Source organism: Marmota monax, unplaced genomic scaffold (genome assembly GCF_021218885.2).
Source record: "Marmota monax isolate L192 unplaced genomic scaffold, Marmota_monax_Labrador192_F-V1.1 WCK01_AAM20220418_F8-fsc00186, whole genome shotgun sequence".
In the NCBI taxonomy this organism is placed as follows: Eukaryota; Metazoa; Chordata; class Mammalia; order Rodentia; family Sciuridae; genus Marmota; species Marmota monax.
Window position 1 is genome coordinate 1,827,299 of NW_026694725.1, and position 19,435 is coordinate 1,846,733.

At 49.6% G+C, this 19,435-nt stretch overlaps 2 protein-coding genes across 6 annotated transcripts; one reads left to right on the top strand and one right to left on the bottom strand.

Moving 5' to 3' along the window:
- The first annotated feature begins 485 nt into the window (after window positions 1-485).
- On the top strand, window positions 486-4,794 carry Gapdh (glyceraldehyde-3-phosphate dehydrogenase). Its single transcript, XM_046424075.2, has 11 exons — window positions 486-529; window positions 2,604-2,703; window positions 2,783-2,889; window positions 3,042-3,132; window positions 3,267-3,382; window positions 3,474-3,555; window positions 3,777-3,928; window positions 4,011-4,089; window positions 4,184-4,267; window positions 4,345-4,442; window positions 4,521-4,794. Exons 1-11 carry the CDS (start codon window positions 507-509, stop codon window positions 4,588-4,590), a joined length of 1,002 nt encoding a protein of 333 aa, XP_046280031.1. The 5' UTR covers window positions 486-506; the 3' UTR covers window positions 4,591-4,794.
- An 897-nt stretch (window positions 4,795-5,691) lies between these two features.
- Iffo1 (intermediate filament family orphan 1) lies at window positions 5,692-19,332 on the bottom strand. Of its 5 annotated transcripts, none has more exons than XM_058572533.1 (10): window positions 18,515-19,332; window positions 14,522-14,582; window positions 14,298-14,393; window positions 13,054-13,194; window positions 11,908-12,065; window positions 11,660-11,780; window positions 11,302-11,397; window positions 7,854-7,984; window positions 6,938-7,027; window positions 5,692-6,712 (listed from the first exon to the last, which is right to left on the bottom strand). In XM_058572533.1, the coding sequence occupies exons 1-9, from the start codon at window positions 19,291-19,293 to the stop codon at window positions 6,952-6,954; spliced, it is 1,659 nt and encodes a 552-aa protein (XP_058428516.1). In that variant the 5' UTR covers window positions 19,294-19,332; the 3' UTR covers window positions 5,692-6,712; window positions 6,938-6,951. The 5 variants fall into 5 exon arrangements, with proteins under 5 accessions (XP_058428516.1, XP_046280030.1, XP_046280028.1 ...); XM_046424074.2 differs by lacking the exon at window positions 6,938-7,027 and adding an exon at window positions 12,772-12,780 and having other exon boundaries at window positions 11,908-12,089; XM_046424072.2 differs by lacking the exon at window positions 6,938-7,027 and having other exon boundaries at window positions 11,302-11,394.
- Window positions 19,333-19,435: the final 103 nt, after the last annotated feature.

A 19,435-nucleotide genomic window follows, 5' to 3' on the forward strand; every position in this document is an offset into this window, starting at 1 on the left:
AGCGGGGGGGGGGAAGAGGCCCGGCTACTCTTGGTTTTACGGGCGCACGTAGCTCAGGCCTCAGCGCCCTTTGGCAGCGACTGGGCCAGCGGGCGGGGGGCGGGGCTCGCGTCACCAGCTCCCACCCCCCACTCCGTTCCTATAAAGGGGGACTGCAACCTCCGCCGGCGCTCTCTGCTCCTCCCCGTTCGACAGGCAGCCACTTCTTCCCGTCTCGTGCAGTGCCAGGTGAAAACGAAAAGCAGCTACTAGCGGCTTGGGATGATCAGAACCCGGGAGAGGGAGTGTGTGCGGTCCAAGGTTTTAGCAGCTTTGATGTGGGGCGGAACCGAGCTGGGTCGGGTGGGGCCTCCGCATTGCAGGGGCAGGAGGACGTGAGGAGGCGCGATGTGGACATGGAGGCCCTGGGGGGAGGGGAGGGAGGGTCAGCGGCCCGGAACCTGGCGCCGCGTGGACTGCGCTGATGCTTTCCTTTCTTCCCCTCGCAGTCGCATCTCTGAGACACGATGGTGAAGGTCGGAGTGAACGGGTAAGTTAGAGGCTAGGCTAGGGTGGGGCCCCGGGCTGCAGCCGCCCCCACAGAAATTGCATCTGCAAGTCTGGCCGAGGCCAGGGGCTTTGAAATCGCGTGGCGAGGTGGGTGGGTAGCGCCCTCACCCCAAGGAGAGCTCAAGGTCAGCGCGCAGACCGAGTGTAGGCTCGGGCAGGGGCTCCTGTCCCCAGCTTGTAGCTGGGGAACCTTTACCTTTCCCTCCACCACCTCGGGCAAATGGGAGGCTTTCCTGTTCTCACTCGGGACCCATCCCCTAATCCCCTGGCTGGGGCTTCTTTTCTTTCCTTTCGCGCCCTGTGGGTCACGTGTCGGGGAAGAGCCCCTCCCCCCACGTCCTTCTCCCTCCCGCCTGCCACCCTGGGATGCTAGCTGCAAGGCTTGCGCATCATCAGTTTTACTTGTGGCCACCGGCCCGCCATGTTGCAACGGGGAAGGAAATGAATGAACCACCGTTAGGAAACCTTCCTTGGCTACTCTGTCCGCCCTTGCCTGTGACTAACCTCTCACTCCTCCCTTAGTAGGGTGGAGTCTCCTTTATCCGGTAAACCAGGTGATGCAAGGCTTTCCCCCTTTCTTGGCTCTCAAAAAGAACGGAGCCTCACAACGCAGCCCTCAAGCATCAAGCCAAATTTCTTCTCAGGCCTGATGCTGCTTCTAGACAATTCTCTGATGAATCAAAGAAGTGGGTTCATGGAGACCCTGTTGTCCTCCCTACCCCAGAGGTGTGGTAGCTATGGCTTAGTGCCACACTGGGGGAGCTGAGTCACCGTGGTTAGAAAAGAAAATTTACACCACAAAATGGCTCCCATAGCAGCAGCCCCTTCCCTTGCACTGGCTCAGCGCTCATTCTCACCGCCTTTTTTGCTCTGGCAGCCTAGCTGCTACCCTAACCCTAAAGGCCACTATAAAGGTCACTGGGGGGTATTAGGTGTCTGTGGGTCTTGAGAATCCTGCCCTTCTTCCCATTCCATCTTCCAGAAACTAGATCTCCCCACTCCACCCTGATCTGAAGTTAAATATAGCTGCCTGACCTTTCTGTAGGTAGGAGCCTGGGCTTCTGCTCTCCTCCACCCCCTTCCACTACCCACACATCTGTTGCTCCCACTGCTGATTTTAGCTACGAAGGGCAGGTAGTTTAGCAAATTAGAGACTTGGGATTAGAGTGCTGAAGACCAACTGGTTTTCTCCATATCTTTACCTTAACCTCGCCCTTTTGTAGGAGGGACTTGGAGAAGGGGTGGACTTATACCGTGTCCAGTTAGATTCTGTCTGACCTTTACTCTTGCCCTTTGAGCTTGGTGATGCTGAGTATAAAAGTCTTTTCTGCACAGAGGGTGTAGCCTGAATCCAGGCCAGGCAGAAATAAGCCTTCCCAGGGAATGGGAAGCCGGAATGATAAATACCATGTGCCAAGCTTGTGGCCATGCTGTGGGTGGCATTGTCCTACATTAGTACTTCTTGAAGGATTTGAGATGACTGGGGGGTGGGCAAGTCTTCAAGCCTAGTTATCTCCTGGGCAGGAAAGGAGCCTTCACTTTATGACCATGCTGGAAAACCAGATCAGCCTGGCAGACTTGCTCAAGGAAGATAAAATTAGACGTCTTAGTATTTGGGGGGATGGGGGATGGAATTATGTACAGTTGGCTGCTCATGTCTGAGGGTTCCACATCAACCAACTTGATGGAAAAGAACGCAGGGGAAATAATTAGATAAAAGTTCCAAAGAACAAAACTTGAAATTCCTGTCTACTGAGTACTATACTGAATCCACATAAATGAAATTATGTGTAGGTATTGTTCAGGTATTAAAAGTTAACCTAGGGGTGATTTAAAGTATGTAGGAGGATTGCAGATTATATGCAAATACTGCATCATTCTATGTAAAGGATTTGAGCATCCACAGATCTTGATATGGGGGGAGGATCCTTTTCCAGAATCAATTCCCCATACATACCTACGGATAACTATTTTTTCTGGAAGAGGATGAATCAGCATATCTATTCCCTATCCACAATAATTCCCTACTCATACTTTCTTGCTTCTCACCTCAGATTTGGCCGTATTGGGCGCCTGGTCACCAGGGCTGCTTTCAACTCTGGCAAAGTGGATATTGTCGCTATCAATGACCCCTTCATTGACCTCAACTACATGGTGGGTGCTGCCCTTGCAGGTGGTGGGAGGAGCAGCGTACTTAAGGCAACTGTATTAATGCCCTCAACTTGTTCCCCAGGTCTACATGTTCCAGTACGATTCTACCCATGGTAAATTCCATGGCACAGTCAAGGCTGAGAACGGGAAGCTTGTTATCAATGGAAAGTCCATCTCCATCTTCCAGGAGTAAGTGTGGAAGACAAAACGAGATTATATTTTGTTTCCTTGCCTATTTTGCACAGAGCAGGATCAGGGGATTTTGCTTTGGGGATAGAGTACCTACCTCAGGTACATGGTACATCACATGCCTGAACTTCGTCCTATTACCTCTCTCCTAGGCGAGATCCCGCCAACATCAAATGGGGTGATGCTGGTGCTGAATATGTTGTGGAGTCCACTGGTGTCTTCACTACCATGGAGAAAGCCGGGGTAAGTGGATAGAAGGCTAAATAGGAGGAGAGTTGACCCTGAATTTGTAGCTAGAAGCAAGAGGGAATCCGACTTAACCAGGAAAAAAAAAAAAAAGCAGAACATACATTTGTAACCAACCCCTTCGATTATAGGCTCATTTGAAGGGTGGTGCCAAAAGGGTCATCATTTCTGCACCTTCTGCTGATGCCCCCATGTTTGTGATGGGCGTGAACCATGAGAAGTATGACAACTCCCTCAAGATTGTCAGGTAAGGACAGCAGAGGGCATTGGGGAAATGGCAGGCAGTGCTGAGAGTAAGGCTGTGTGCATGCCTTCCCTGACTTTTCCTCTCTTCCCAGCAATGCCTCCTGTACCACCAACTGCTTAGCCCCCCTGGCCAAGGTCATCCATGACAACTTTGGCATTGTGGAAGGACTCATGGTATGTAGATGGTGGGAAATGAGATCTGAGCTGATTAATTCTCACCCAGGGCTGGATCGCTGGATCCTTCTCCATACTTAGTTCCTGCTCCAGGACTAGGGGTTTTAAGGGACTGGCTCAAATCTATCCCTCAATCCCTCCCAAGGGGGAGGAAGGAGGCTGAGTGAGGGCTGGTGTGATGGATACTCGGAGGGGCCTCATTAGCGCTCCCATTTTTCCAGACCACAGTCCATGCCATCACTGCTACTCAGAAGACTGTGGATGGCCCCTCTGGGAAACTGTGGCGTGATGGCCGTGGGGCTGCCCAGAATATCATCCCTGCATCCACTGGTGCTGCCAAGGCTGTGGGCAAGGTCATCCCTGAACTGAATGGGTAAGGCTTTGCTGTACCTGGGGGAATAGAGGGGAGGGGGTCAGGAGCACCTGGAGCTGACAGTGCTTCCCCCTGTCTACAGGAAGCTCACTGGCATGGCTTTCCGTGTGCCCACTCCCAATGTGTCAGTTGTGGATCTGACCTGCCGCCTGGAGAAAGCTGTATGTTTGGGTTGGAAACGTGGTGGACTGAGATTTTGTCTGGTAAAACAGTGATTTTGGAAAATGAACATCCATCTTATTTTTACCTCATTAGGCCAAATACGATGACATCAAGAAGGTGGTGAAGCAGGCATCAGAGGGCCCCCTCAAGGGCATCTTGGGCTACACGGAGGACCAGGTACTGGTCTGATAGGACAGGGAATTGCCCTATTAAACAGAGGTGGATTCCCATACTTAACTCTCTTCCTTCCCCAGGTTGTCTCCTGCGACTTTAATAGTGATACCCACTCTTCCACTTTTGATGCTGGGGCCGGCATTGCCCTCAACGACCACTTTGTTAAGCTCATTTCCTGGTATGTAACCTGGGTGGGGGGAACACACCTGGTGGCTGGCTCAGAAATATGGCTCTTAACAACTTATTCACCTTCTAGGTATGATAATGAATTTGGCTACAGCAACAGGGTGGTGGACCTTATGGTCCACATGGCCTCCAAGGAGTAAGAGCCCCTGGACCACCTGCCCCAGCAAGAACACAGGAAGAGAGAGGCCCTCAGCTGCTGGGGAGTCCCTGCCCCTAACTCAGTCCCTCAACTCACTGAGAATCTCCCCCCTTCCCAATTTCCATCCTAGATCCCCTGAAGAAGGGGAGGGGCTTAGGGAGCCTTATTGTCACATACCATCAATAAAGTTCACTGCACCCAGCCACCTGTCTGTTCTGTGGTCAAGGGAATGAGAAGATGGGAATGTGTGTGGAGTGGGACCTGACCTTTATCCTTTGGGTTGGTGGGGGTGGGGAAGTGCCTGAGATTGAACTCAAGCACACATTCAACCACTGAGCCATATTCCCAGCCCTGTTTTGTATTTTATTTAGAAATTGAGTTGCTTAGCAGCCTCACTTTTCCTGAGGCTGGCTTTGAACTCCCAATCCTCCTATCTTAGCCCTCAGGGTCATAGCAATTACAGGTGCCAGCTATCCTTACTATTACATATATATGCCTTCCTCATTTACATTTTCCCTCTGGGTGCTACATGAAGCAAACTGAATATTGAAAGGCCCTTCACCTGCTACCTCTGTCACAAAGTTATTTTTACTTTTCTTTTTTTGGTGGTGCTGGGGATTGAACTTGGCCTTACCCATGCTAGGCACCCCCAGCCCTCAGTTATTCTTTCAGGTACCCTTAGGAAAGGTAATATTTATGTCAGGACTTTGGAGTTGTGTATATGAGCCTGACTGGTTGACAGGCTTGTGAAGTATGTAGTAGGCTGCATGGAGACTCCCGCATGCAATTCTAGTTCTTCCACTCATACCTTCATGTGTGAATAACTGCAAGATGAGGCTATGATTGCATCCTGCAGCTTAGGTCTTTAAATTAGGTAAGACTAAACATGATTAAAATGTCAGTAAAACAAGGTTTTACCTCTTCTAGCTTCTAGTAGGTAGTAGCACAGGCTGGGAGCTGGTGAACTAGCTCTGCCACTTGGAGGCTCTATTTGGGCAAGTTACTTGTAACTTCTGTACATCATTTTGTGAAATGGAGATGAAAAAACAATACAGAACTCAGATTCTATAGTTAAAAGGCTTGAATCGGTGACACAAAAGTGTTCAATAAATATTCTCCACTTTGATTATTATTAAAGACTCCATTCAAATGCCAGCACAGCCTCTGAGGTATTCAGAATTGAATCTCTCCACTTCTCAAGCTTTTCCAAGTCAGACATATCAGCCTGTTGGTTTTGGTGAATGAGACAAGGAAGAGCCACATCTTCAGCCAACACTTGAAACAGACCCTGAACGCAGGCACATAGACAGAGCTGCTTCACTTTTTTTTTTTTTTTTTCCTGTCACTCAGCAGAGACCAGGAGATAAGAGCTATCATCCTTCAGGGTAATTCACCCAGTCCAGGGCATAAAGGCCCCTTTAATGCACGGTGCCTCCCTCTGTGAGGGAAGGTTACAGTCACATACACTACAGTTGGCAGGTGGACAGCCATGAGAACATGGACAGCAGGACAGCATACCTATCCAGTACCACCTCCCTCTATCCATACCAGGAAGGGAAGTCCTGTCCAACTGCATGTGTTATACAATCCTTTAGGGAACTTCTAGCTGAATCCACTTCATACCAGTGCCTGGGCCAGTTAGCACCAGTACAAAATCAAAGACAGGGGGCTCTAGGTCCCAGAGTTGGAGGTCCCACATTCACATTCCTTACACAATAGAAAAGGTGAAAGGCCATGAGCACTCTTGGCCTTTTAAAGATGGGGAAGTAGCAGACACCACGCATGAAGGCAGGAGAGCCCCATTTGCAGTGGGAGCTGCCCAGGAAGGGCAGGGCCAAGCCTAGCCCCCGACATCCCAGAACTCTAGGGAGGCCAAGAACCAAGGGAGGAAGCCCGAGAGAGGAGCAACACAGGCCCCAGGGCCAGGTTTGGTGTGGTAGTACAAATGGTTTTCCCCTCCATGAACCCCCAGCTTTGGGCAGGATGGGGCACAGGGGAGCCAAGATGGAGGTGGTCCCTATCTCATGGAGCTATCAGATGAGACATCGCGATCGGAGTCCTCAGTCTCGCTTGGCGGTGGCGGCGGGTCGCTAAGCGGGACCGCAGTGAAAGCAGGAGACTTTCTAGAAGAAAACGCCAGTTGTTATCTTGGGGCAAACAGAAGGCCTGATGGGGCTGGCATGCCTCTTCCCAGGGATTTATCCTTTAGCAGGTAGGAGAAACACTTTGGTGAGGGCAGGGGACCATTGGGTTAAGGATGGAGTCAGGGCGAGGGATGCGGGGAGGAGAGAAAGAATCCTCTCCCACACTGCCCTGATGAGGGAAATGGTCCCTGCTTTTTATCTTACGGGCTCTGAGAGTTTCAGCAGTCAGAAATGTCTGAAGTCACAGCATAAGAGATGTCACCTGAGATATATATGTATGCATATAATTCAAACCTTAAAAAAAATAAGAGATGCCAACTGAGTATACTAACCTTAGGTACCCCGCTTTATGTATATATGTAATTTGTTTTGTTTTTGTTGTGCTGAGAATTCAACCCAAAGTCTCATGCATGCTGGGCAAGTGTTCTACTAAGCCACATCCCTAGCCCTGTAATTTGACATTTTTGTTTTTGTTTTTTTGAGACAGTGTCTTACTATGTTGCCCAAACTGTCCTCAAACTCCTAGGTTCAAGCAATCTTCTACCTCAGTCTCTGGAGTCACTGGGACTACAGATAAACACCAGTGCACCCAGATTATTTGTAGAATTTTTATGGTTTGTAAAATTTACTCTTTTGTAAGGCATAACTTATACAGACAGGGTCAATCAAATGCACAAATCGTGGCTTTGACCTTAGATAAAAATCTGCCACCCCACATCCCTCTGTGTTCCTTGCTAGTTTTTAAGCTATGTCTAACCAATAAAACCCCTAGAGGTGATGGTACTGAAGGGAGGAAGAAAAAGCTGTCCATCTGGGCCAGACATACCAGGAGACTCGCAAAAGACAGCCCCACATCAAAAGTAACCAGATACTGGGCTGCAATTGTAGATCAGTGGTAAAGCACTTGCCTAGCATATGTGAGACACTGGGTTTGATAATCAACACCACATAAAAATAAATAAATAAAGGTATTTAAAAAAAAAAAAAAAGTAGGTACTACCCAAGGGTATTTAGGGCCTGCTGGTTAGAAGGCTCTGCTCCCCCACTCCTTTCCTGCATCACCCTGGAAGGCAGGTACTCAGAAGAGCAGGCAGGCCCTACACTCCAAGCAGGCCCTTACCGGTCTCCAGACTGGGTGATGAGACGGCGGCAGGTCTCCATCTGCACATCCAGGCCCCGCTTCATGCTGCACATCTCCATGTACTCATGCAGGTGCCGGTTCATGTCGTTCTTCGCTGTGGCCAACTCCAGCTGTGATGGGGCAGGACAGGGCCACCAGAGTTAGCAGGCCCAGGGCAATAGTACCTCTGCTCCCTTGATCAGGAGGCTAACATGCCAAGAGCACCAGCTGGACCAGGGATCCAGGAAGCCATGGTTGAAGGCTCAGATTTAAAAAGAAATCAGATGGGGCTGTAGCTGTAGCGCAGTGGCAGAGCGCTTGCCTGGCATACATGAGGCACTGGGTTCAATCCTCAGCACCACATAAAAACAAATAAAATAAAGGCATTCTTCCATCTACAACTACAAAAAAAATTTTTTTTAAAGACAGAGAATGATTCAATCACTTTTAAAAAATTAAAAATCAGATGGAGACAGAAAGCACCAAACTATACAATAGTTTCCTCAGAACTTTTTTCTTTTTTTTTTTTTTTCCATGGTGCAGGAGATGGAACCCAGGGCCTCACACACAAATGCTAGGCAAGTGCTCTTATCACCAAACAGTATTCCACCCACCCCCACCAAACAATCCTTTTCTCAGGAATCTCTGCTTACAGAAAAACACAAGGGTATCTGTTGTAGGCCTACGTTCTTCTTCTTTTTTTTTTTTTTTTAGTTGTTGATGAACTTTATTTTATTCATTTGTTTATATGCAGTGCTGAGAATCAAACCCAGTGCCTCACACATGTGAAGCAAGCACTCTACCACTGAGCCACAACCTCAGCCAGGCCTCCATGCTTTTAAAAGATAGACATGAGCAAAGAGAAAAGGAATGTCAACATGGGCAGGAATGGAGATCAACATTCTAAACTTCTTGGGGCAGCCACCTGTGAATGCCCTTGTTCCCTCCCTGGGGTTCCCACAGGGCTCAGCTCATCCCACATTTCCTGTGTGATGCTGGCTCTAGCCAACCTCCCTTACTAACTTGTAGCTCCTTTGAGGGCTTTCAAGGGTCTTACTCATGTCTGTGTGTCCAGCACTCCCTCAATGAGAATTAATCAACTCAGTGAAGTATCTGTAAGATTCACAACAAATAGGAGGAAAACCTGACTGTTCTATTTATTCAAAGAGTCTCAATTCTCTTACCATTTTCTCCTCCTTACTTTATTTCTCGCTTATAAGTCATTTCCAGACACTGAAAAGAAAGACTGCCACACTGAATGTCCTACCAATTATAAGATATAACCTGACTTCAGAATCATTCTATGTGGGAAAATGAGAGGCTTGGAATCAAGGGAAGATGGTCTTCTTCCCAGAACTCAAATCTGCAGACAGAATCTGACTGTGAGACAGAGTGAGAGGTGGGGCCAAGCAGAGAAGGATCTGGGCCAGAGACAATCTGGCTGCCTTTGTTTGGGGTACAAAGGCCAGGGGGCCAGAAGGGGACAAGAATCAAACTTCTTGGAGGTGATTGGCTTGACTGTTGGAGAGCAAAGAGAAAGAGAAGGAAAGGGCCCGTGAAGAATGTGATTTGCACAGAGCAGAAGCCACCCATACTAATCTGAGTTGGATGAAAAGAGGATGAGAACTGGAAGAAAGGAGGAAATGGGTCATAGGGCCAGACAAAAGGGACAGCAGAGAGTGCCATCTGGGGTGAGATGGTGGCTGGTGGATTGGAAGCCCTAGTGAGGATGGCATGAAAGGCACAGTACCAAGAGGAGCAAGATGTACTAACTATTCCACCTAGGAGGAAAACATGATGCTGAAACTCTCCTTCAGATCAGCTGCCACCTCTACCCAGCCCTTCCTCCTCAGGAAGCCGAGGCAGAGGCTAAAATCCATCACAGGAAAGGGAGGGAAGAAGGAAGGGAAGGGAACAAGGAAGAAGGAGGTAAAACAAAAATATTCTACCAAAATACAAGTCTAGTACTGCTAGAAGTAGTTTCTACATTTTTGTATGTCCCTCGGCAACTAAAAATAATAAATAAATAAATAAATATCAATCTCCAGAATAGGTGTGGGTGACCAGAGGCAGGGTGGTAGGGGTGGTAAGGATGAGACAGATGGAGAAAGCCAGAGGGTACAGAAGAAAAAACTCCCTCCTACCTACCATCCTGGGCCCTGGCTTTACCATCAAATAATGAAACTGGCCCTGAGATCAAAGGTTGCAAAGATAAAGGCACTTCAGAAGCTCTAGGTGGATCACCAGGGGCAACGTTGCAACCAAAGCCACCATGTCAGCTTCCCCAGACTTGCCCCTCCTGTCCTTCTGCTGTAAGATGACTCAGGAACAGCTTAAAAGGCATGCTTCTCTTGAGGATATTCTTCTCTTTCTTACTAGGTCATATTTTCAACTAGACACTTCTGGTTAAGTGTCCCGCCAAACAGATGGCAGCTGCAGATCACTGCAATAAGACCCCTGCCTGGTTGGATATGCTGAAGCCTATCATCCAAAAGAGGTAGGGAGAGAAGGAAGAAATAACAAGGCATACTCAGAAGAGTGGAGATCAGTTCTCCCCACCATGGCCTTAGCTAGTAGCAAAACTCTGGCTGTGACTTTCAAGCAGCATTTTTCTGCCTAGGCCAAAAACAAAAGCTGAAAAAAACATTTTTTTTTACTTCAAGAATCAGGACTGTTTGATGTGTAGTGAGAGAATGAGGATGTAGGAAAAGAATTTCTCAACTTCCTTCTCAAAATGCAGGCAGAGTGAGCACAACAGGAATGACATGCTACAAGGACTTGAAGAGAGGTTGAGCTGGAAGTCTACCTGTTTTGCCTCACCGCAGTATCCAGGCAAGGGCCATTACACACTTAGACAGGACGCTCGTGGGAGTCCCATCCAATCATTCTTCTCTACAGAATGGCAACCTCCATCCTGTGGCACCACAATCCATCTTGAAACTTGGAATCTTACTTAAAGCACCAGCTTCAACAACCATCTCTACAGGGGTCCCCAGGGCTATGGAATGATGGAGGAGGAGGCAGAAGGGCCATCCCTGAGTGCTGCGGCATTGACAGTGCTGATGATAACCAAATCAAACAAAGGCCATTGTGGTGTCCTCAGGACAGCAGATCCTGCCCTGAGTTCCATGTGTGGATTAACTGCTTCATTTATTCTACCAAACCACCCTGTGGGGGTGGGATTATTTGGATCCCCATTTGACAAGGAAAACAGGCTCAAAGAGAACAAGTATCTTGTTCAAAGTTGAGTGGTTAAAAAGTGATAGAGCCAAGGTTTGAACCCACATGTCCGCCTCCAGAGCATGAGATCTCAAGGACCCACCAGAGGTACCACAGCCAAGAGATAACAGAAAGTGAAGTTTCTGGACTCTAAGGCCCACATTGAGGGACCCCCCCACACACCTGCAGCCCTGCAAATCCCTGGAGCACAGGCCCTGCATGTCCTTACCTCTATCTGGTCAATGGTTTCCTGATATTCTTTTTCCCGTGTTTTAAACAAGGACTCAGTATCTTTAATCACCTTCTCCAGGCTGTCTTCCTGCTGCTGGAGGAAAAGGGGAAGCAAGGGGAGGCCAAACAGGTAAGGACGGGATGAAGAGCATTCCACAGGGTCAAGGCAGGGAGAGAGAGAAAGTCAGGTTAGAGGAAACTGGAAAGAGGAAAGAAAAGGATAAAGGAAGAGGGGAGACACAGGGAAAGGATGAAGGCCACAAAGGGAGTAGAGCGAGGAATGAGGAAAGGAAGAGGCAGGGCATCAGGCTGGAAAGGTACAGCTGAGGGGCCCTGAGGCCGGGAGGGGTGGTTACCTCTCCCTGGGCCTCTGCGGCTGCCATGGCATAGCCTGAGAAATCCTCCCACAGCAGCAGGGTCTCCTCAGTCTCCTCCCAAGTCAGGCTGTCACAGTCGTCCTCAAAATCATACTCCCTCCTAGAGACAGGGAACCCGTGTGTCAAGGGCAGTGGGGCCTTGTCCAGAAAAGGAGACTGTGGGGAGCTCCGGCCTCAGGATGGTTCTGGTGTGGGGGCAAGGATAAGGACAGGCCTGCAGGACTCACAGCTGGTTGAGCATGCGCTGCATCTCCTCGTTGATGCTGAGGGCTGTGCTTTCCTCCTCATCCCCATCGGGCTGGCGGGGCCCATCACTCTCCAACAGGGAGGTGTCCTCCTCGACAGCAGCCTTGCGCTCCCGCTTCCGCCCCCCCATGGATGGGACCTTAATGGGAGACAAGTGCAGAGACTACAGAGACGAGGCCGGGTGCATGAGGAGAAAGGGCAGGAGGGGGAGGCCAGGCAGCGGGCAGCGGGTGGGACAGGAGGAGCAGCATGAACCAGCAGGAAAGGAAGGGTGGGGCAGACAGAGAGAAAAGACACAGTTACAATGACAGGAACAGAAACAGAGAGTCGCCAAGAGACAGGCAGACACACACAGATGGGGCAAGCCTGAAGACTGAGAAGGAAAAAGAAGAAATAGAGAAAATAGAGCAGTAAGATAAGGACAGAAATGTGTCTAATGGCTAAAGAGGAACTATTTTTTTTTTCTAAAAACTAAAAACTTCCTGATGAAATGACTCAAATAAAAAAAAAGTTTTGGTCTGGGGGCGGGGTATATGGGTGTAATCCCCAGTACTACAAAATAAACAAATAAAAATAAAGATTTAAGCTGCAAGGAGGATGAGGATTTAGTATTTACAAAGGAGAACTTGACTTGCATCCAGATCTAGAAGGCCAGTGGGAAAAAGGAGAGAAAGAAATGAAGTAAAGAGAAAAAGAGATTGAAAACGAGAAGAGCAAGGAAAACAGAAAGGGAAGAAGAAATCTGTGCTGAAGAGCCTATTAGGTCAAAATCAATGGCCAAAGGACCTGTGTGGTTCAGAGACTGGGACTGGGACATTAATAAACTTGCATGAAAGCAAACTAACCAGCTTCTTCTATGGAGAAAGCAAGAAAGAAGATGAAAGGAAGAGAGAGGAGAGAAGCAGACAGAGGAGAGAGAGAGGGAGGGGGGAGATGGCGTTAGAGACAGCTTCCAAAACCTCTCCTGAGGCTGTCCCTTGCCCCCCAGCTTAGTCCCACTGAGGGCCCTGGTACTAGGACAAGGCTCCCCAGGAAAGGGGCAGAGCCTGAGCTACAGGCCAGCCACAATGGAAGCTCCTTCATCTGCCCGCCCCATCCTACTGGCTGATGATAGCCTGGCCCCTCACCTGGAACATCTGAATCATGTCCTCACAGTTGCGCTGCTGAGCCACATCACACAGTTTGGCGGTGATGTCAATGCGGCGGCAGATGTCCATATCTACCTTCATGGCCTTTTCCTGGATTTTGGTGTCCAGCTCTGACAGGTTCTGTCCAGAGAACATAAAGAACAGTGAGGAGGTAGCAAGTACCCCTAGTGGCTTGGCAAAAGCCTCACCCTTCTCATCATACCTTGTCCATGAAGTTCTTAACCCCTGGGCAGAACACTCTTTTCCAGGGGGCCCCTCCTCATAGCATACACTGGGACCACCATGTGACTGGCTCTCTGGTCAAATGAGCTCTCTGAAGGGCATGGCCCAGAGTCTGGTACAGACAGGGATTCCCTGAAACCAATCATAGTCCTAACCCTCCTGGAACTTACATTACCAGAGGGAAAGGAGACCACTGGGAATTATAAGTAAAGAAGGTGCCAAGCATGGTGGCACACACCTGCAATCCCAGGAGGCCTAGGCAAGAGAACCACAAGTTTGACCGGCTGAGGATATAGCTCAGTGGTAGAGCACTTGCCAGGCATATACAGGGCCATGGGTTCAAATAAGTTTGAGGCCAGCCTGGGCAACTTAGCAAGACCCATCTCAAAATAAAAACAAAAAGGGCTAAGATGTAACTCAGTGGTAGAACACTTGAATAACATGTACAAGATCCTGGGTTCAATCATTAATACTGAAAAAATAAATAAAGAAATAAAGGGTGGAGTGGAGAAAGTACTGTAATAACAGCTATGCTCATTTAGCATTTAAGCATGTGCCAGATACTGTTCCAAATACACTGAAATCTTTATGATAATCCTGCAAAGCACACACCTTTATTTTCTCCATTCCACGGATGAGGCTATGGAGGCTGAGGAGGACTTGGAGGTAAAGGAACTGACTCACAGACATACCACTGGAAAGCTGTACAGCCAGCATCAGAACCCAGACAAGCTGGCTCCAGAGGCTGTGCTCACACTTACTACCAACAAACTCCAGAAATGACCAGGCCATCCTGCCTCTCTGACAGGATGTAAGGCTTTTGTTCCTTCTTTGTATCTTTGTATCTAATTAGAGGGTATCAAGGCCCGGGAAAGCCAGAGGGACAGCAAAGTGAGGGGAGGAATGGCAGACGGGGCAGCAACAGGCCAGTAAGGTCACCCTTCCTGGTTCCAGCTGCCTGAGTATCCCAGCAGGGCCCAAATGTGACAGGCTGAACTCACATTACTCATGAGCCCCTTGAAAACGACCAACTCAGCTTTCAACTGTTCCACCTTCATGGCTAGCTCCTCTTGGCAGGCATCAGCCTCTTGGGCTTCCTATGGAAGAGAGGAAACACTGAATATTAGTGTACTGCCAATAAGAGAAAAGGGTAAAGACAATAAGAAGGGACAAGGAAATGGCACCAGGTTGAGGGAAGCAGTAGCAGTTGGGTAGCCACCCTCACCTCCTGGAGCTCAGAAACTCGCTCCTGCAGCTGTATCCGCACTGTGTATTCCTCTTCCCACCTGACAGATATTGGGAAGAGACAGAAAACGTAGGTTCAGAGTCCCTCCTGCCCCTACAGTTCCCTCTCCCAGCCTCTCTGGCTCAGACCCCAGGTCTGGACCCCTACATGGGGATTTACAGGAATGTGTAGCCAGTCAGTTGGTGGCCAGCTGCAGCTGTCAGGCAGCTCCACATTTCCTTGGCAAGGACCAAGCTCACCAGCTGCCTTCCCAGAACCTCCAGGCCGCACACCAGAAACTATGGTTAAGAGTATCTGCCCCTGCTCTGACTCCTTGCAGGGCGATCCCCAGGGGGCCCCAGCTCCCCCAGCTGTCTGGCCAGCCTCATCACCCACCTCCTGCCCACACCAGACAACCAGGCCCACCCAGCCCTGTCTCCCACCTTCAGTGGCACAGATCCGGTCTCCTGCCTCCTGCCCGCACCAGAACAGAGCTCGTCTAGCCCGCTGCCCTGCCTCCTGTGGGACCATTTAACCCTGTGAAAGCATCTGCAGGACACAGGCTATATCAACAGAGCTGCTCAGGAGCCTGGTGGGAGACACTCAAGTTCTTCCCCCACCCAAAACCCCTGGAAGGAAGCCACAGAGAGATGACAGGGCTGGCCCTGAAGCTCAAAGTCCCCCAGTAGCACACAAGCAGTGGATGTGAGAAGTCAATGATTACCATACACCCAAACTTGTACCTCGGCAGTGGGGGGATGAAAGCCAGAAGTAGCACCTCTCATTACCCAGAAGTCAGAGGAAGACCATAAGGAGGGTGGAAGACACTCCTGGCCACAGGGCAGGGCATGAAGGCACTTCCCAGGACTACATGTCTTATTCCATCACAGAGACAGAAGTGGAATGGAGGCCAGTACTAGGATTTGGCCCTGTCAGTTCAAAACCCCACAGAATTGGTTGGAATACCAACATATCTCAAATCCTGTTCATATAAACTCATTACTTCTTGACACAATCTGAAAAGCCTTCTTTTAGTCTGAGAAAGGTGGCAAACTGCACTGAGAAAAACCTCAACATAAGAAAGGAGGTAATGAGCTGGGGTTGTAGTTCAGTGGTAGAGAGCCTGCCTGGCACGTGTGAGGCACTGGGTTCAATTCTCAGGACCACATATAAATAAATAAAATAAAGGTCCATCATCAACTAAAAATATATTTAAAAAAAAAAGAAGAAGAAGAAAAGAAGAAGGTGAGGAAGCAGCCAAGAGGACAGCAAGGACACTGAAATCCCAGAGAACTATTTCTGTAGTCAGGAGTGAGCCCTTCCTATCCCTTCCCTCCATCGTTTCTGCTTTCTTGCCCTCTCTGGTCCCGTGTCTCCTTGCTTGCCTGTGTTCCACATCATCGCCGCACTGCAGTATGCCTAATAATAACTCCTGCATCACCTCGGCTGCCCCTCCCAGTTGAGTTGGCAGAATAGGCAGTCAGCCTGGCCACCACCCTGCTGGTTCACCATGCAGCCCAGCTCCTGGCTTTCCTCGCTAGCCCCTCACATGTCCTTCTCCTTTTGCTCTGGCATTGAAGAGCCCTGATAACATCAGGCTATTTATTTTCTTATATAAGACCCTTATCTTTTCTGGATTCTTCATTTGCAACATGAAGGCATGGGAGATAGCACCCTTATGTGCCTGGCATCCATGAATCCCTAGAGAAAGCTAGCAAGATTTACAGGGACCAGCAACCCTGGACAGAATATATCAAGGAGGACAAAATGTACTGTTTGACAGTGAATCCAAAAAACTCAGGTGGAAACAAGTAAAGAAGTTAATTAAAGGTGAAGATTAGGGGCTGGGGCTGCAGCTCAGTGGTGGAGCGTTTGCCTACCATATGTGAGGCACTAAGTTCGATCCTTAGCACCACATAAAAATAAATAAATTAATAAACAAAAAAAGATGAAGATTAATGAAGTCTTAAAGGGTAAGAAGTCTGAAAAATGAATCATCTAGAAGCTTGCTAGGATTCTATTTGCTTTTGAGCCAGACTTTTTGACCTCCATTCAAATATCTTTTACAAGCTTCTCTTACTGTGGGTAGGATCGGAGCAATTTTTGTGTATTCTGCATTTATCACATATTTCTCCTACAAATAGACTGTAGCCTTGATCTGAAGCAGGGGGCATTCCTGTATTGGAAAAACTGAGGCCCAAGAGAAAGATCAAATAAGGCAGGGGAACTGAAAATAGAGCCCAGGAGGCCTTGGCTTCATCCCAGTTTAATACTAAAGCTATCCCCATGCCTTCTGCACTAAAGACAGGAGGTATAGTGTTGCTATAAAGAGACCAGAATGAGGGCAGGGGATCTGGGGTGGAAGAATGAGTACTGCCCATGTCACGTACCATACAATTCCAGCTATGAGGCCCTCTGCACAACAACACGCTGCAAAATGATGAGCTAATCAATCCCCAAGGTATAACTCTTTGCTGCCCTGGACAGCTGGACCAAGGACAAATACTTTTTCAGTTATAAAAAAAAAAAATACGCCCCTGAGAAGAGCAGTTGTTCTGTGGTTATGGATGTAATCCAGAACTGTCCATGTTCCACTGATGGGTGACTGTGTTAATTAACTCCTACAAGGGCAGGGGCAGGCTTGTTCTGGGTGGCACCTGGATGATGGGTTTAGGACAACTGAAACCCCCAAGGACAATAATAACATGAACAACAACTAATGAAGCCAACATGAAGCAGGACAACCTCAGAAAGTCTGCTGATCTGTGATATGGTAGACTCCAGCAAGTTCCCAGTCCCTGAAAGTCAGTCCCAGACCCAAAGGTAATTTCCCAGAACATTCAGCCACTCCTTACCCAGACCTAAACCATATGTCAATTCCTGCTACACTGGGCAACAAAGGTAGTCCCCCAACCTGCCCACAAGGAGCCCCAATAGCTCAGAAGGGAGTGGAGTCCCCAACCAAGGCCTCTTTCTGACCCTAGTATCTTTCTTCCTCAACCAAAGTACTGGCTCAGCCTATGCTCCTGTTGCATCAGCCTGGTTACCAACCATCTAAGGAATCCAACTAGTATACAGCCAACACTGTGGCATCACCTCCCTTCCCCTCATCCCTGTGCTACCCTACTGGGGCAGGGTTCCTCTCAGAAAGCCAAATCTTCATCTTCAGAACACACTAGGCGTGCCCTGAGTTGTCTTAACAGCTGTAGGGTGTGTCCATATTCTAACTTTTCCTTACTCAGTCCCTTTGCTTACTCTGCTCATACTTCCTTCACCAGAGTTCACCACCAGCCCTATGGCAACTACCAATCCCTTGCCCTAACCTTATGGAATTCCCTTTACTCTTCCTTTTCCCATTTTTTTTTTAACCTGCTCCAAGCAATGCCTTGGGGTCTTAGGAACCTTTTGTATGGAACCTGGTTTCCATGAACATTCCTTGGGGAAACCCTGGATAGTAACAGGATCACCAATGAAGGGTGCAGACCTTCCCTCAGTGAGCCTCTGCCCTTCCAATTTCACTTAAATTAACCTACCAATTTAAAGCTATATTCTTTGCCTCCTACTTTTGATCAGTGGGTGGAATTTATCTTCCAACTCAAGGACTGAAGATTGTAAGGCAATCAGACCCCACATGCAATACCCTCTCAAATGGTGCCCGGTAGTATCTCAAAAACCTTTATAATTAACACAGTCATCTGAACCAACTGTAGCCTGCATGAGACAGGGAGATATGCCAGGAGAAAAATATGAATTTTCCAGTGTTCTGTTCCTAGTATGCTTCTTGTCACGAGTCTGACTTCTGCATTCTCTGTGGATTCTAGGCTCACTGAATCCAATTCCTTCCAAAGCTCCTCATTACAAGACAATAAACTACTGTTATGCTATTCACAGTGATTCTTGGGCCTCCATTGCCCTGGTCTGGGAACCCACAATTCACATACCCCTTGTAAGTGTCATGACACTGAGCCCTATCCCCACCTTCCCGGTCCCTACCTCCTCTTGTACTCATCCCGCTCCCGCTTCACTTTGGCCAACACGTTGTAGAGTGCGCGGATCTCCGGGGTGATGGTGTCGATCTGGACGCCCACCCCATCAGGGTGCACCCACGACAGGCCAGGCCCTTGCACCAGCGTGGGCTCCAGTCCTGGCCCCAGCCGGCGGGCGTGCGAGAAGGACCAGATTGTGCCGGGCATGAAGCGGGCTGACGAGGAGAAGGCAGTGGAGGTGGAGGTGGAGGGCGACAAGTGGCAGGCCGAGGAGGGCGCGAGGGGACCGGCTGGTGAGCGCGCGGGCGAGCCCAGCACTCGCGCCGACGGGGGGCAGACCGCGGCCGGCCGGGCGCCCAGGGGCAGACCCAGAGGCCGGATGGGACTGATGAAGCCAGTTTGTACGGCCTGGTCGCGGCGAGCCAGGCCCCGACGGCCCTGCTTACCCTCCTCCAACGCCTGCTGCAGCTGCTTCTCCAGCAGCCGGTTCCGGCGCTCCAGCTCATGCACCTTGGCCAGGAAACATCGGAACCGGAGGTTCAGGGTCTTGAGCACGTTGATGTTGGAGCCCAAGTCGTTGCGGAGTGCCATGGCGGCGGGGGGTGACGGGCCCGGGGCAGGGCCCGGCGGCGAGTAGGCTGAGGGGCCAGCGGGGGCAAGCGGCGCTGTGGGCAAGTCCCCTCCCCCGGTGAAGTGGTCACTTCCAAGGGGATCCCCCAGGGGCCCAGCCAGGCCCTGCTGCTCCTGCTGTAGAAGGAAGAGGTTGGGGCCGAATAACGGATTCATGGCTGCGCCTTCTGCTGGGAGATGGAAACCTGTGCAGGGGCTGGGATGGAGAGCGAGCGAGAAGAGCCAATGAAGCGCCTGCGGAACACAGGCGACCAATCAGACGGCACGGCAAGGGAGCAGAGGTCGAGGGGGCGGGCAC

Excerpts from the sequence above, each read along its gene's own strand:
- Gapdh (XM_046424075.2), top strand. The coding sequence starts at position 507 with ATGGTGAAGGTCGGAGTGAACGG. Across the intron at positions 530-2,603 it reads GTGAAGGTCGGAGTGAACGG|ATTTGGCCGTATTGGGCGCC; the intron begins GTAAGTTAGAGG and ends TTCTCACCTCAG. Across the intron at positions 3,929-4,010 it reads GTCATCCCTGAACTGAATGG|GAAGCTCACTGGCATGGCTT; the intron begins GTAAGGCTTTGC and ends CCCTGTCTACAG.
- Iffo1 (XM_046424074.2), bottom strand. The coding sequence starts at position 19,293 with ATGAATCCGTTATTCGGCCCCAACCTCTTCCTTCTACAGCAGGAGCAG. Across the intron at positions 14,583-18,514 it reads CGGGATGAGTACAAGAGGAG|GTGGGAAGAGGAATACACAG; the intron begins GTAGGGACCGGG and ends AATATCTGTCAG. Across the intron at positions 13,195-14,297 it reads TCAAGGGGCTCATGAGTAAT|AACCTGTCAGAGCTGGACAC; the intron begins GTGAGTTCAGCC and ends TTCTCTGGACAG.